The sequence below is a fragment of the Apostichopus japonicus genome, chromosome 14 (assembly GCF_037975245.1).
Source record: "Apostichopus japonicus isolate 1M-3 chromosome 14, ASM3797524v1, whole genome shotgun sequence".
Classification (NCBI taxonomy): Eukaryota; Metazoa; Echinodermata; class Holothuroidea; order Aspidochirotida; family Stichopodidae; genus Apostichopus; species Apostichopus japonicus.
In genome coordinates, this window is record NC_092574.1 from 16,952,173 (window position 1) to 16,966,943 (window position 14,771).

The 14,771-nt window shown below is 36.7% G+C and overlaps 1 protein-coding gene across 2 annotated transcripts in view; it reads right to left on the reverse strand.

Moving 5' to 3' along the window:
- LOC139980361 (copper-transporting ATPase 1-like) overlaps positions 1 to 14,771 on the reverse strand; it is a 34,393-nt gene that overhangs the window by 16,303 nt on the left and 3,319 nt on the right. For both annotated transcript variants that reach the window (XM_071991982.1, XM_071991983.1), the window contains 7 exons: positions 12,378 to 13,532; positions 7,149 to 7,343; positions 6,525 to 6,694; positions 3,948 to 4,109; positions 2,464 to 2,543; positions 1,570 to 1,723; positions 462 to 695 (listed from right to left, as the gene is read on the reverse strand). In XM_071991982.1, coding sequence (XP_071848083.1) covers positions 462 to 695; positions 1,570 to 1,723; positions 2,464 to 2,543; positions 3,948 to 4,109; positions 6,525 to 6,694; positions 7,149 to 7,343; positions 12,378 to 13,532 — 2,150 coding nt within the window. The remainder of the gene's footprint in view (positions 1 to 461; positions 696 to 1,569; positions 1,724 to 2,463; positions 2,544 to 3,947; positions 4,110 to 6,524; positions 6,695 to 7,148; positions 7,344 to 12,377; positions 13,533 to 14,771) is intronic.

Below are 14,771 nucleotides of genomic sequence, written 5' to 3' on the forward strand. Positions count from 1 at the left end.
GAAATTGTCTCCATTACACTGAATATCAGGTTTACTTTCATGATGTTAATCTTCAAAATGATCTAATCATTTGAAGCCATTAACGATTGCCAACGAGGGTTGGAGAGAGCTCAGTTGGTGGAGCAGAGGAACACTCCGAAGGTCACTGGTTCTAATCCACGTTCTAACTAAACGTTATTTGCTCTTTGCAAACTGTTTGTAATTTCTTAATCTAATTTTTAGTTTCCACATTGTCAAGACAGTTATGTAATCATTTCAGTTTTTGCAAGAAAAGCCAAAATATGAGAAAACAAAAACAAACAAACAAACAAACTATTTGATGGTGACATCACATATAGTTTAGAAACTAAACCATGAGAAGACTTCAGTATATCTCAGCAAGAGACCAAACTATGCAGCTGGGAGTTTCTGAGCTCTCATTTGTGAACTTCTACTTCTTGTTACCCTTTACTGACTCTTACCTTTGCTAAATGCTCCAGCCATCTTCCCAAGGTGACAAATATATACAACATTGGAGGTTCATCAAAGAAAGTCATCGGGCTTTCTGCAGCTCTACTGAATATGGCAATTAACACAACAGTCACCGAGTAAAGGTAGGCCACAGAGGTTGCCATGACGATGAGGACATCCATGTTAGCTGCACCATGTTTTAAAGACTTGTAGGCTTGAATGTAGAAGTATTTGCCAGCAACAAACTGGAAAAGGTAGCAAAAATGGAAAATATTGTTGCAAAATCATCTTTGATTCGATTGGTTTGCCTAATGAGCACAATTAGATGATGTTGCCACTTTCTGATCGGCTTTTAGGGGTTAAATTTACAGCTCAGCATAAAGCGAACTTTCTTTGTTCAGAAAGCAGATGGTCTTGACTAATATTAAAGTAAAAAACAGTAATATTTGTCAAGGAAGTGAAAAAGAATGATGGGAGTATTTTCAAAAAACCGGAACGTATAACACAGTGAGGGGTGTGTAGCCATGCAATACCTTAGTGGGAAGTAATGCAGGGATTTTGACTGTATTATTGAGATTCAGCAGAGACTGAAAGAGTCATTTCTTTCACCCAGTACACAAAACAACTTTCTCTTGAATAATCAGCTACTTCAAGGCAAAATTTTGCATTCTTTAACATCGGGAAGGGCATTGACCGGAGGGGCCGGTCATGGAGGGCGCACAGTGTTACCAGGACATTCTAGGCAAGGTAGAACGAGGGTGCTTAGGTTGTAGGGAGACAGGTCAGCGAGGAGCGAAATAAATCTTGTCATATTTTATTGATCCAATGTGTTGCCGAAAGTTTAACTTATCAGACAATCCACCATCCAATCTGATTATAAATTTGCTCCTACTGGTTTATCACTGCCACATTGTCACTTACAGTGAAACGATGTCTTCATCACACAACTATTGCCAAACTTGCATCTTTGCTTCAATACATAAACTAATGGAGGACACCATTTTCGAATAGTTGTACACAAACTTACATGCTTGCATGTCACTCTCATCAGCATAGTGGGTGTACTATACTACAGCTACCTGCCAAAGTATAGAATAAATACTTGCAGTTTACACTCACCTGTATAGGGGTACAGCAAGCAAAGAGAAGTAGATTCTGAAGGGAAAGTCCAGGAATAACAGTGGTTTGCTCTCTCTCTCCAAAGATACCATAAATAAGAATCATAATGACAGGGAAACCAAATGTAACCGAAATGAAGAAAGACCTTCGCCATCTGAGTAATTAAAGGGAGACGATATTTACTGCTCAAGAGCGATTCAAATCAGGAAAGAAATATTCCATTTGAGATCACAAAAGACTTGTGGCTATGAGTAAATGGACAATAGAAAACTGACTGTGATATTTTAAACATAAATTCTAAATCCTCATTCTTCGGCTAACTTTTGTACTCGTTTGTAATTTTTAGTAAAGAATTTTCTAATTTTGTACTCAAGTTTTACTCTTGTACTATTTTCAACAACTTTGTAACTTTCTTTCAAAATTTGAATCGTTGTTAGAATCTCTTGATGTATTTCGTACCACTGGTGGATTAAATAAATATATTACTTCTTTTAACTAATATACAACAAGATGTAATCGAATGAACAAATTTTTAAAATTAGTGGGAGGAAAAAAGTCAATACCATCTCCATATTGGCGAAACTATATAAGGATGAATGGGATATATACTAGCAATGGTGAATGCTTGTGTGTAGAACATCATCCTAACATATCCTCAACTTATGTAACTACATATAAAGAAACAAGAACCAAACCCTGCTTTAGAGAATATAAAATATAAATATTCAGTATATCTGCACTAATATGAAAAATATTTGATCGATGACTTATGGTTAACACTTTTTCATGTGCCACAAGAATAAAGGGAAGGAAAGGGAGGTGTGTGTGCGAGGGGAGGGGAGGGGGAGGGGAGGGGTATGAGGAAGTGGCACATCTGAAATAAAGTTATCTTACTGTCTAATGGTTGCAGTATGATCTACAGAAGAATGTCTTGTCTGCTCTGCAGTGAGCAGTCTTGCATTAAATCCAATATTCTGGGTGAAGAAGAGAGAGAGAGAAAGAGAGTGACTGAGATGTTTCAGTAGTTTATGTAGGCAGGTACTTCTATATAATACAACTATTTGCAACAAGTCAGGAGTATTATTGAATTTTTTTGAGGGTGCTTTGTTCTCAAAAAGAACTAACTATAATCATCCTCAATTTTTTATCTATAATACATGTAAAATATAAACGTGAGCATTAACAGAACCATCGACTCATTTAAAAGATGCCATATGGTCAGAGAATGAAACGGTCTACAATAAGGTGTGACTCACCATATCAACAGGTGTTACCAGGGGAAACTTAAGCAGTCAGCATAATAATGATCGTTAAAATATTAAATAGTCTAAATATTAAACAGTCCTCATTGTACTTCCCCTTATTAAGACCTACAAATACCCTTTTTACCCATGTTACTTGTCTACTGCGTTATTCAGTAAGAAAGCTTTGATAAACTCCCTCTGATCCATGAGGTGCATTCAGTTTCAGCATACCAAATTCAGTTAACATCAATAAAAATTTCAAACTTAGAAATGGGGGGAAACTAGGGTTAAAGATTTTAAAGGCAAAAATGGTCACAAATAGAAAATCAACAATTTCAAAATGGTAAAAAATCACGAGTAACAAAGCATCAAGCAAAGGTTCAAAGAGTGGATAGATTCTGACAATGGTTTTAACACTCTAACTTGGTTCAAAAGAGAAGCTCAAATGGTATAGAATTTTTTCATTTTAAATATAAAAAACCAAATTATTTTAAAACTAGCTATTTCTGTGGGATTTCTTAAAATTTCCTTTTGTTATTGTGATTAGTTTAGAACTTCAGGTGGTAACTATCCAAACAACAAAGTAACAAACAATTGTGTTTCTCTTTCATTCTTATTTTGGAAATTAGGCTAGGCCAGATACATCTGCATTGAAAGCATTTATTCCCTAACATTTTTAGACTATAAACATGCAGACATTAATCTAGTGGATTAACTGAAACTGGCTTACTCATGCTTCAGAATCTACTGTGACAGCAAAACTCTCCAACTGACAGCATATAATGTGCTCATGTCTTAGGCAATAAATATAATATTGCAGACAAGACCAGGATTGGCAACACATCTAGACAAAACGTCATCTGTTGGTGAAAATCTGCTACTACAGCAAAACGACATGAATTCCACTATTTCTGTCCACTTTTGGCATAGAAACTTTGCTAAGTAGCATTAAAAAGTGTGTGAAAAACTATTAAAGATCATCAAAATCCTCTGAATGAAGAAATGAGAAAAGAAGCCCATCTTTGAATTTTGGAAATTCTTATCAACAACACTTAATCCACAAACAATTTCAAAACTGTCTCAGTGATGGATCTAATAACTTTCACTTCAATTGCTTTTGTATTATGAGCTTACCTCTACGAGTTGAATGATATTTCGTGGACCAATGACATCAGGATCAAATTCAAAGTGACCTCTGCTTGTTGCCAGGGCGACCGATGCCTTGAGTATACCTGGCTTTTTGGTCAGAGTGGACTCTATTAAGTTCACACAGGATGCACAAGTCATCCCAGTAATCTAAAGAGGTAAGAAAAGAAGATGCAATTTCTTGACTTATCCTACATGTGAAACTTAATCATGGTTAGTTTGCAGTCAAACCTTTGGAGTAATAAATTTGTACGTTTCTCATCCACGCAGTTACTGTACTTTCTTCCAAGCCCTACTTATATTTTGTGCTACACAGTCCTACCTGCTGGCGAGATTTTTTTTCCCAGCGCGGTAAAGGCCATCATTTGCATACCTCGCTTCTCATTGGCTGGGGTCGGTATACATAAGATTCATTGCAATATCAACTAGCAGCTGATGCACTGAATCGTTCATCACATACCACATTTCACAAGGCCACTTTGCTACACTCAAATAAAAAGAAAACAGTCTAGCAGCAGAATGTACAATGGTACGCGTTTGAGTAGAGGTAATATATTTGTCGGTGTCTTATGCCACGGGTGTAGAGGGTCTGTGGTTATGTATCGCACAACTCTGTTGCTGCAAATTGAAAGAAGTTAAATCAAACCGGAACAGTTTGAAGATGATACAAAAAAAGCACCATATAATATAAACGTAAGACAATTTCTGTGTTCAATAACTATAATCCACAGTGGCAGTGGTACCACTAACATGCATGAATAAATACTAGGCCTAGATTTCGTAGTACATTATCTGAAAACCGTGCCAAAGGGTCATAATAAACCGTTTCAAAGGGTCATGAATTTGAAATTCAAATCAATGTCTATGCTCAGAATTAAGAGTCTATCAGTTTAAAGATTAAAAGCATCCCAAGTTAATAGTCAACCAGAAACGGTCAAGCTGTTCAATGTTTTTAAACAGTTTTGAAGCAATCAGACGCCTGGTACTTATCTGCGTACATTGCCCATAGCAGTACCATGTACAACAAGTTCCACCATCACTTCGAAGCTTCACCCTCGTTAAAACTAACTAATTCGATATATTGGCTTTTCAGTTTTGGATCATCAACCTAAGTAATCATTACCTTCAAAGAAGGACAGTCATCTACAATGAGACGTGTACACTCACAGTCCATGGTCGCAGTATTGTTTTACGAACTTATGGATGTAAATATACACAAACAAGTCCGCGCAAAAGCAAAGAAAAAACATTTTAACAAATTTCTTAACAACGTTGTCTCAACACAGTGGCCAGTTCATACAGTACGTGTATGCGAATCACGATCCACTGCTTGCACGTGTATATGTTCATGTACATACACACACGCATAGCGTAAGCAAGAACTTCCCAGCATCAACAGTGCAAGACTGCAGCCAATGAGCAGCGAGGTATGCAAATGATGGCCTTTACCGCGCTGGGAAAAAAAATCTCGCTACCTGCTGAGTATGCTTACAACATATGTAGAAAGTAATTACCCTTTACCATACCAGTTCTATACACACATTCTACTACTGTAATAACTATGCTAAATTCAACTCATTTTGTGAAATTTGAAAACTACAGTACATTCAGCCGATAAAAGTTTTTTTTCTCCTTGCCTTAAAAACAATTGTGTATGTCTCCCGATAAAAGCAATTATGAAATTTACTGTATAAAATTTGTTCGCAATTCAGATGGACCCATTAGTCTAATATTCATGTATCCTGATGGAACACTGCAAAGTTCCCTTTGGGAAAAACCTAGTTTATAGAACTTAAAGAAGGAAATGGAAAAGAAATCACCAGACTGATTTATTCAAAGTGTACTGGAAGGGAATTCCCTGCATAATATAAACAGCAGTTAAGATGATCAATACAGAGAGCACCTCCTAAATTTGTCGACGATAGCTTACGCTGATAAAGTTTAGACAACAATTTAAGATTGATAACTTCCACAACATCTCGATAAGTAGTCTTGCTTTTCTATTGAGACTGATTCCTGAATTCCTGTTAAAATATTTGCAACCTTCCCTTCCTCTGCAAGATGTCTGCAACACAGACCTAACCTGTTTAAATATTTTTTTTTTTCAAACACATCTAAATATTGTCTGCATAATTCAAACACATACTCTGGACTATTGAATACTTCATTCACAATTAACTTAAAACATTTTTCTTTTTTGTCTCATGTTTATGGCATGTTATGGCAGTTAGGGATAAATAAATATTTCAATTTCTCAAAATTTCAGAAGATAGAGAAAGGCAGCAGGCCACATAAAGGATATTCAGTGTTCATGACAACAAATATCAGTATAATAATACCAATATTAATAACTTTGCATAATTACAAAACACAAGTCATACCAGAAATAAATCTGCATTATGTCCACATTTGCAATTCACAGGAAATTGATCAATATTCTACAAAGTACCTCCATTCCCCCCTTTTTTTGAAGGAGATGAACTGTAACACATAGAAGTATTACATTATTACCATCTTGTTATGGTTTGCACATTGCTACTATCCCCAACCTCAATACAAACTCACATGTAGGTCTATGATTCCATCGCGAGCTGCTTTGGTAGATTCTAGGAGCACTTCTGCTTCAAACCCCAGATCTTTAATCATCACAGCTACTTCACTAGGAGTCAGGTGACAAGTGTCAAAGGTCACATCTGCTTTCTGAGCCATCAATGACACTGTGATGTTGCAGATACCTGCATATTTTATTGGGAAATAAAACCGACAAAAATATGGATATTCAAAGAAATCAGTAAATCATGTAAACATGGTAGATATGGATTTCCCAGAAATGTTACAGCCTGCAGGTAACTTTAATGATATTTTTTAGTTTAACCTTTACCACAACTACTGTAAGCTTGGCTAATCAAGCACCTGCTCATTACATTGTACCACATTGAGAGCTGTCTATCTAAGCATATATTGTACTCAGTGGTATAACTCCAGGGGGTTCAGGGCCCAGAATGTAAACAATAAACAACAAAAAAACAACAGCACAATGTGTTCAAAAGTGACAGGGTTAATAAATATCATTAAGAAGATTGTGGGAACTGAATCTCATTGCAACCCGGCGTTTAAGTTACAAAAGTACAGTACATTTACTATAACTACAACAAGTCTGCCATTAACATAATTTAATCTCAGGTTTACCTTTTCTTTTGCTGATTTTCCCTTCAATGAGAGCCACACATGATGAACAGGTCATACCAGTGACCCTTAGTTGACAGCTCTGTTCTTCTCCATCCAACGAAGAAGTGCTACCCTTGGTAGAGGTAGCGTTATGATGCCCTCCTCTCCCTGTCGATTCAAGGTGTGACGTTTCTGGGATTTCTTCCTTGACTCCATCTGCGAGAAATTATGGAGTAACGTGTTGAAAAATTCTATAAAAGCACCAAGTGCATGAAAACCAGAGAGCTAATAGGTTTAATTATTCCGTAAGGATGCAAACACAATTTTCATGGTTTGACCGCTGCTGATTTAAGACGATCACTGAGGGTCCGTCCCTTGCACTCATGTGAACCTACATGTCAGATCGTGTTTTTGAGCTAATTTTAATTTCTGTGTTCTTTCAAAAGCATTTGCGGAAAATGTAGAATATTTACGGAAAAGGCAAAAGGTGCCCGAGGAGGGTCAAGAGGGCGCAGTGCTAATATTTTACCGGTTATTAGGCTACTGTTGGTAGATGGGAAGGTGCAGCAGTAGAGTCCAGACAGGTATTAGGAGTGCAGTAAATATGCATGTTACACAGAAGCGATTCTTGGATTGAATATTGCATGATTAGAAAGGCGATAAAAAAAGAAGAAAGAAATAAGGAATATTGATTTTTTTTTTTTAACATCGACCGATGTTCTACAGAAAATGCCTACTTGGAAGAAAGTGCTTTATGAATTATTGTATGTCGACAAACTTGATGGTACAGTACCGTAGTAACCTGATAAACTTGATGGTACAGTTACCGTAGTAACCTGATCAGTCTCACTTGTGATGATCTTTTCTCGCTAGATCAGAAAACGGAAAAAATTCGAAAGCATTTCTTTGCAAAACCCAGTGTTTTAATTTTCTCTGGCATCATATCAGATTTCAACCTTGTTATTAATTGTTTCTTTCTTTCTTGAAATAAAATGAAAATAATGGATAGAATGAAATAAGATAGGAAAAAAGTGATAATAAACAAGGAAATAAAATTTAAGGGGATGCTATTTGGTGGTGCTTTCCGACAGCGACATGGGAGGGAATAAACTATGACCACTTTCACGAACTGATAGTAATACAGCCGTACTGCAGGCTTTAACTACGTATGTCAAACTGTACAGAAGGTTCATAATACTGTACGGGTGACTTCACGGTAAATATGATATCAAAAGGAAAACGATAAACCGTCACCAGCATGAAATGAGAAAGTAACAGTTAACACTACAGTACAACCTTTACAAGTACAGTTACTTTAGTTCAATTCCCACAAAGTTCATTACCAGTTGTAGCTGTAACTGCATGGTCACTGTGAGTTTGGGAGGAAAAATTAAGCACCACCATCATGAAAGGAGAATATATGCAAAGATGCAAGGGAGAGGGAGAGGGGCTAGGGCAAAGATGATATGTCATCAAGGAAGGGATTTAAGGGGGGGGGGTTCTCCTCCCATTTGAGAACTTTGTGATAAGGAAGTGATTACAGTTGATGCAAAATGGTGCTAAATTTTCAACTGTTGCAATGATGTTGAAGAATTGTTCAAGGTTTAGGTTGTTCATGTTATTGTACTATATACATGTTACATATCCTGTATGGTACACTAGGAATTGTTGTCATACTCTGTCTACCAGTGAGGGGAGGGGTGGGGGTGGGGGGTAGGTGAGGTGGCCCTGATTTTTCTGATGGATAATTCCCCGCCCAGTACACATTATTTCTGCCCCTAAACAGTACTGTACAAGCTTCAACACAGTATTACTCACTTCTTCATCACCCTCACAAATTTCATTTCCAGTTGTACAGAAAATTCATGGTCATTGTGATGTTGATTGAGGATAACAGTGGTATTAGAAGCTCACCTGAATACAAAATTCCCAGAAAGCTTCAGTCCAATACACACTAAACAGTTGAACCTTTATGGCCTTTGTTTAACATCTACAGTATGGCATACTATCTTACTATATAGGATGCAGTTATGTATTTGCCATGCAAATCACTGCTGGGCTGGCATAGTACTGTATAACCACTAAAGCAAGGGTTCCTTAACTGGGGTGCATGAATCCCCCCAGGGGGTGCGTGAGTCCATCCCAGGGGTTCGCGAGACGTTTCTGAAAGTCAAAACTAAAGTACTTTTTGTTGAACTAAAATTTGATATATCATATAATTTGACAAAAGTCGTACCTATTGACAAACTCTATAAGATTACACTATGAAGTTAATCTTTAACGAAGCACTGAAATGCGTATTATAGTATAATAATGACTCAGATCGTGTCTCGAAAAGTTGGGGGTTCGTGGACAGCTCTGACATCCACAGGGGGTTCGTGGGGGGATAAAGTTAGGGAAACGCTGCACTAAAGGTATTTTTTACTATATACTGTAGGCCTAATAGTATAACCATGGAGCTATAAACCAGGTTTATAGCTCCATGGTATAACACTTGAAAACCCCAAAGGCACTACTTATATGTACAGTACTTGGTGAGGACAAATGGTATCACACAAATGGTATCACACAAATGGTATCACACAAATGAACGAACAGTGTCAATAGGACAATGTGCACATTTGGATTTAGCGGGGTTTCCTCATATTGTTTTCCCATGAATAAGAGTAGATAATACAAAGCAAACTATATTACTATATGTATTATTGGACCAAACATGATAGCTACCAACTCAAGAAAACGGAAAACAGAAATCTTCCTATGGATTTTGCATTTTGCCTGTAGGCATTAGGAGCTAACACAAACACATAAGAAGTCAAGTAACATTCGTCAGTACAAAACTCGCGGTGATTTTCGTACCCTAACATTAGCAAGGTATTATACCGAATATTATCATTGTTTATTGGGCTGTTCCCAGCAAATAATGTGTGTTGTTATTCAGGAAATTCCAATGGGAACTTGACATTCAGCCAGGTCTGTAGATATTTTAAGCACTGGCTTTGTTTTAACAAGTGCCTAAAATTGTAAACTCTCAGCCAACAATACACCCCATAGCTTAAAATACTTTTTCATGGTAATGTGTTAGACTGTGTCTAATGTGTAAAGTTCAACAAAGCAAACTTTACACTATATTTCAGTCCAGATTAGGAGCTTCCATACATACATATATACATCTGTGCATATGTATGCAAAACGTGTATAATTTTTAAAAGATAATAAACTATGTGGCCGTTCAATCAACATGTATTGTTATACAGTTTGAAAATGTAAAACAATAGAAACATTAAAAAATTATTAATTTGCACTGACTCTTCAGATAAAGGCAGTGAAACAATTAACAACCTGCCTAACTACCTTGCTGCCAAAACCTAATTTGTTCAGCCTACATTGGTACACACATTTGTGGTATTGTTTAGTTATTTACACAGTCAGGTGTAACATAGCTAATTGCTGAGGAAGATTGCACCCACTTGAGTTTGTGATCGTTACCTCAAGAGATCTAACTTGCCCGATTTGAATGACTGAATAAATTTGCTAGCTTTTAAGCAAACAAAACAGTTCCAAAGTTTCAGTAAGAGATTGTAACTTTATCCTGTGCCTGGCAGTGTTGGGTACTACCGGTCCTATTATGGCACTAATTGTCCAGTAATAACTGCGCAGTTAATGGAGGAAAACATGATCATATCAGGACTACTGTTGCAAGCTGTGGTACACCTTTAATTATACTACATTGAATTCATTCTACATTACAATACAACACACCTGGTAATACTCTTAAAACAAAACTACTACTTGCTACTTTGTAAATTTAGAGTCGAACCCGTTTATTAAGGTTTGGTAATATTTTGTACAACAGTATTAAACACATTTTCTGTGTAAATCATAAGACTTTCTATGAATATTCATTAAAGCGAGCATGTAGGAAATGTGTTAGGAATATATATTAGCAATAAATTCATTGTAGATTAGTAACTCCTTCGCATTGTAGAGTTTTGCTCAAGTGCCTTGAATGAGTTGTTGGATGTGCTTGTAACATAAAGGTGATCTTTAATGTTCCTGCAGAAAATCTCCTTCAAACACTTTCCTTTCATTTACGTAAATATCTTTAATCTTGTGGTTGATTATGTCTCTCAAATTTGATCAGTAATGTGGGAATGTTTTGGATAGCTCCCTGAAATGTACTTAAGTTCAAATGCATTTTCAATATATATCCTATGCACACTTTGGCAATATTATCTTTCAAAGGAGTTACTAATCTACAATGAATTTAATGCTAATATATATTCCTAACACATTTCCTACATGCTCACTTTAATGAATATTCATAGAAAGTCTTACGGTTTACACAAAAAATGTGTTTAATACAAGGTATTAAGATGCATTGAATGCAACCAGACGCTTTAAGCACACTTTTGGCAATTGTACAGTAGTATATACATTATGAAGAGGAACATGCCATGATATGTTTTCAATGCATCATGGTCATTGTCCCTGACGGCTTGTTGCATGGAGCACAAGACAAAGAAGATACTAACATAACATAATTATACTATACTGTAGTATCTATAGGATACTACAGAATATAAAATACACATACTGTGCAGTATATATATTATTTCTTTTGCTGGTAGATCTTCTCACACAGCACTCCCAGCCAAACCTCCAAACATTTATTGCTCATAATTTTGAGGAAACAGAGCATATGTTTTCCAACTTCTGACTTCGTAACAAGATTTACATGCAACTGTCCCATTTGGTGATGTGTGATACCAGCTTTTCGAGTATCGAATCACATGGGGTCAAAAGAACAAAGTAATGAAATACTATTTGGGGATTAAATATTCATAGTTTTTGGTGAAATCGAATCCAAGGGACCCACCCTGTTTATCACTTTATATAAATCACTAAATGATTGCTTAATTGAAATGCAGAAGGCTTGCACAGTTGGTAGATGTTTACCACCCACCCACAGGGCTATACACAATGTGGAATCAACCTGCTATATACTATCAGACATAGTCTCAGAAACAATGTAATGTGCCCAAGGACTGCACATAATTACAAGTAAATTGCATCTAAAGGCTATAAATATGTATTGGTCTGTACAATAGTAAATATACATCAATAGATAAAACAACATGATAAAACAAATAAAAACACAATTAAATCAGATTTAGGATGGGAAACAGAACAGAGGGAATGGGGAGGGGGGAGGGGGAAGGGGGGAAGAGAAATGAACAAAATACTTACTTGCAAGAGAGGCTTCAAAACCCATCTCTTCAATAGCTTCAACAATTTGCTCTGCTTTCAGACAGCTTCCGTCAAATTCAACTGAGGCATTGTTTTCTTCCAGAGATACATTGACGCTAGAAATGGCAGAGTTTTCTCTCAGTTTCTCAGAAATAGTCTTAACGCATGATTGGCATGTCATTCCTTTGATATCGATCATAATAGCTTTGTTTTCTTTGGGCCCTGCTACTTGCAGTAAAGAGCAATCAAAGCCCATCTCATAGATAGCTTCTATGAGCTTCTCCGGAGTCGTCTCCCGAGGTTGGAAATAAATGTCTGCCCGTTTATCTTGAAGGGAAACTCTTATAATGTGAACCCCTGGAGCATCCGAAAGCTTGTCCTCGATGGATTTCACACAAGACCCACAAGTCATCCCTTCGACGGTAAGAGCAACAAACTCAGCGGTCTGTAAACTCTGCTTGACCTCCGTTTCAAATCCCATATCGTAGATGAGTTCCTTCAAACTTGTAGCAGTTACCTCAGAGTCAACATGAACAACTTTTGCTTCCTTCTTCTCCAGCGATACTCTCACATCTAACACGTTTTTTGTGTCGGAGACTCTGCTCTCTATGGACTTGACGCACGAGTTACATGTCATGCCCTCCACAGTTATGATTGAACAAACGAAGGAATCCACTTTATTCAAAATAATGATGCTGGCATCGAAACCCATATCATACACAGTCTCTCGAATTTCATTTGCGCTGATCTGACCGGAATCGTAACGGAATATGCCTTCCATTTTCTCCAGGGAAACATTGGCCTTGTAAACGCCGACTTTACTGGACAAATTGTCTTCAATAGTTCGAACACAGGAATTGCAAGTCATACCTTCAATTTTCAATTTCACTTCTGATTCTCCTTTCTCCTGCACAAAGGCATCGAAACCCATCTCTTCCACTTCCTGGCGTAATTCCTGCATATTTGTTACGTCGTTCTTGAATGTAATCTTTGCTCTCTCCTCCTGAAGAGATACCTCAATACTGGCAACTCCAGGAAGTGTGGCTATCCTATCCTGAATTGACTTAACACAGGACTGACAAGTCATCCCTTTAATCTGGATAATCCCAGACTGTGTTGTGCCAGTTGCCATACTTAAATCCTCCATTGTCGTTTCTAGTATTGAAGGAAGCAAAAGATGACATATATACTGTATGTGAAGAGGGAATACAAATCTATAGTACAGAAACATCTACCTGTGTACAAGGAAGTAGGTGATGAATGACTTGAAAGTGCTATTGTTTAAAAACCTGCTTACATCATAAACATGTCATTTGGTGAGAAGAGAAAGTAATAAAAGCTGATGATAGGTGACTTTTCCTTACTGCAAAGACACAATAGTGAAGAATTGCAGTAAGGTCAAAGGTTATCCAATTATTGCTTGTGTAGTTGAGGTACAGTAATATCATGCATATTCAACAGATGGAAACTTGCATACAGCAGGATTTAAATAAACAAACCATTTAAACAGATTACTAACTGATTACTGTACATAGTAAGTACAAAACTTTAAGGAGTAAATTTGGGAGTTTTACATAGTTAGGGAAATAATTTAGTGTTCAAATTTTGTGGAGCAGTTTTGAAGTCTCTCTGAACATTACCAAAATACTCTCTCCTATGTGAAAAACTAAGTACTATGGGATGCACGTCTCTTAGTGGTCGTCATGTCATTGTAGTTGAACGCACCATCAGACACTATGTTCAGTATGTGCGTACGAAGTTACAGCAGAATATGATCACAAACGAGTCAGGTTAAAGTGATGCAAGAGAGTAGCTTCTTTACTTTATAGAATAGTGTTAACCCCTAACCCTTGATACACACATACTGTAGTTTGCAATGGTACGTACATTGACAAGGACGTGAGGACCACTAATGGACATGATCCTTACTACATATACTGTACACTGCACATCTTTGGACAAAATTGACCATTTTTCAGTGCATTTTGCGATAAATCATTCCAGGTTTGATGAAACTACAAATCTTGTGAAAATCTTGAAAGTTTTCTAAAAACTTCCTTACACAAAATTCTCTCTCTTTTAGGTATGTACAGTAGTTGTGATGTCTGCGATACTGAGAATACAGAACATAGTTTCATGAATCATAGATTATTTTTTTATAAATGTTAAAGCCAATTTGACAGCTGAATGTTCAGGAATTGAAAGAATGTAGTTGAACAGACTTTGTAAGGTTAATATACTTATATGACAGAACATGGGTTATTCCCTCTAAAATCCTTCATTTTGCACGATTGATATATAGTAGTACAGTACATCGAATAGAAATTTAAACTTAACAGTGTTGAAATACTGTATGCGTGTGTACCTGACTTTAGTATGCAGTACTGTATGGTA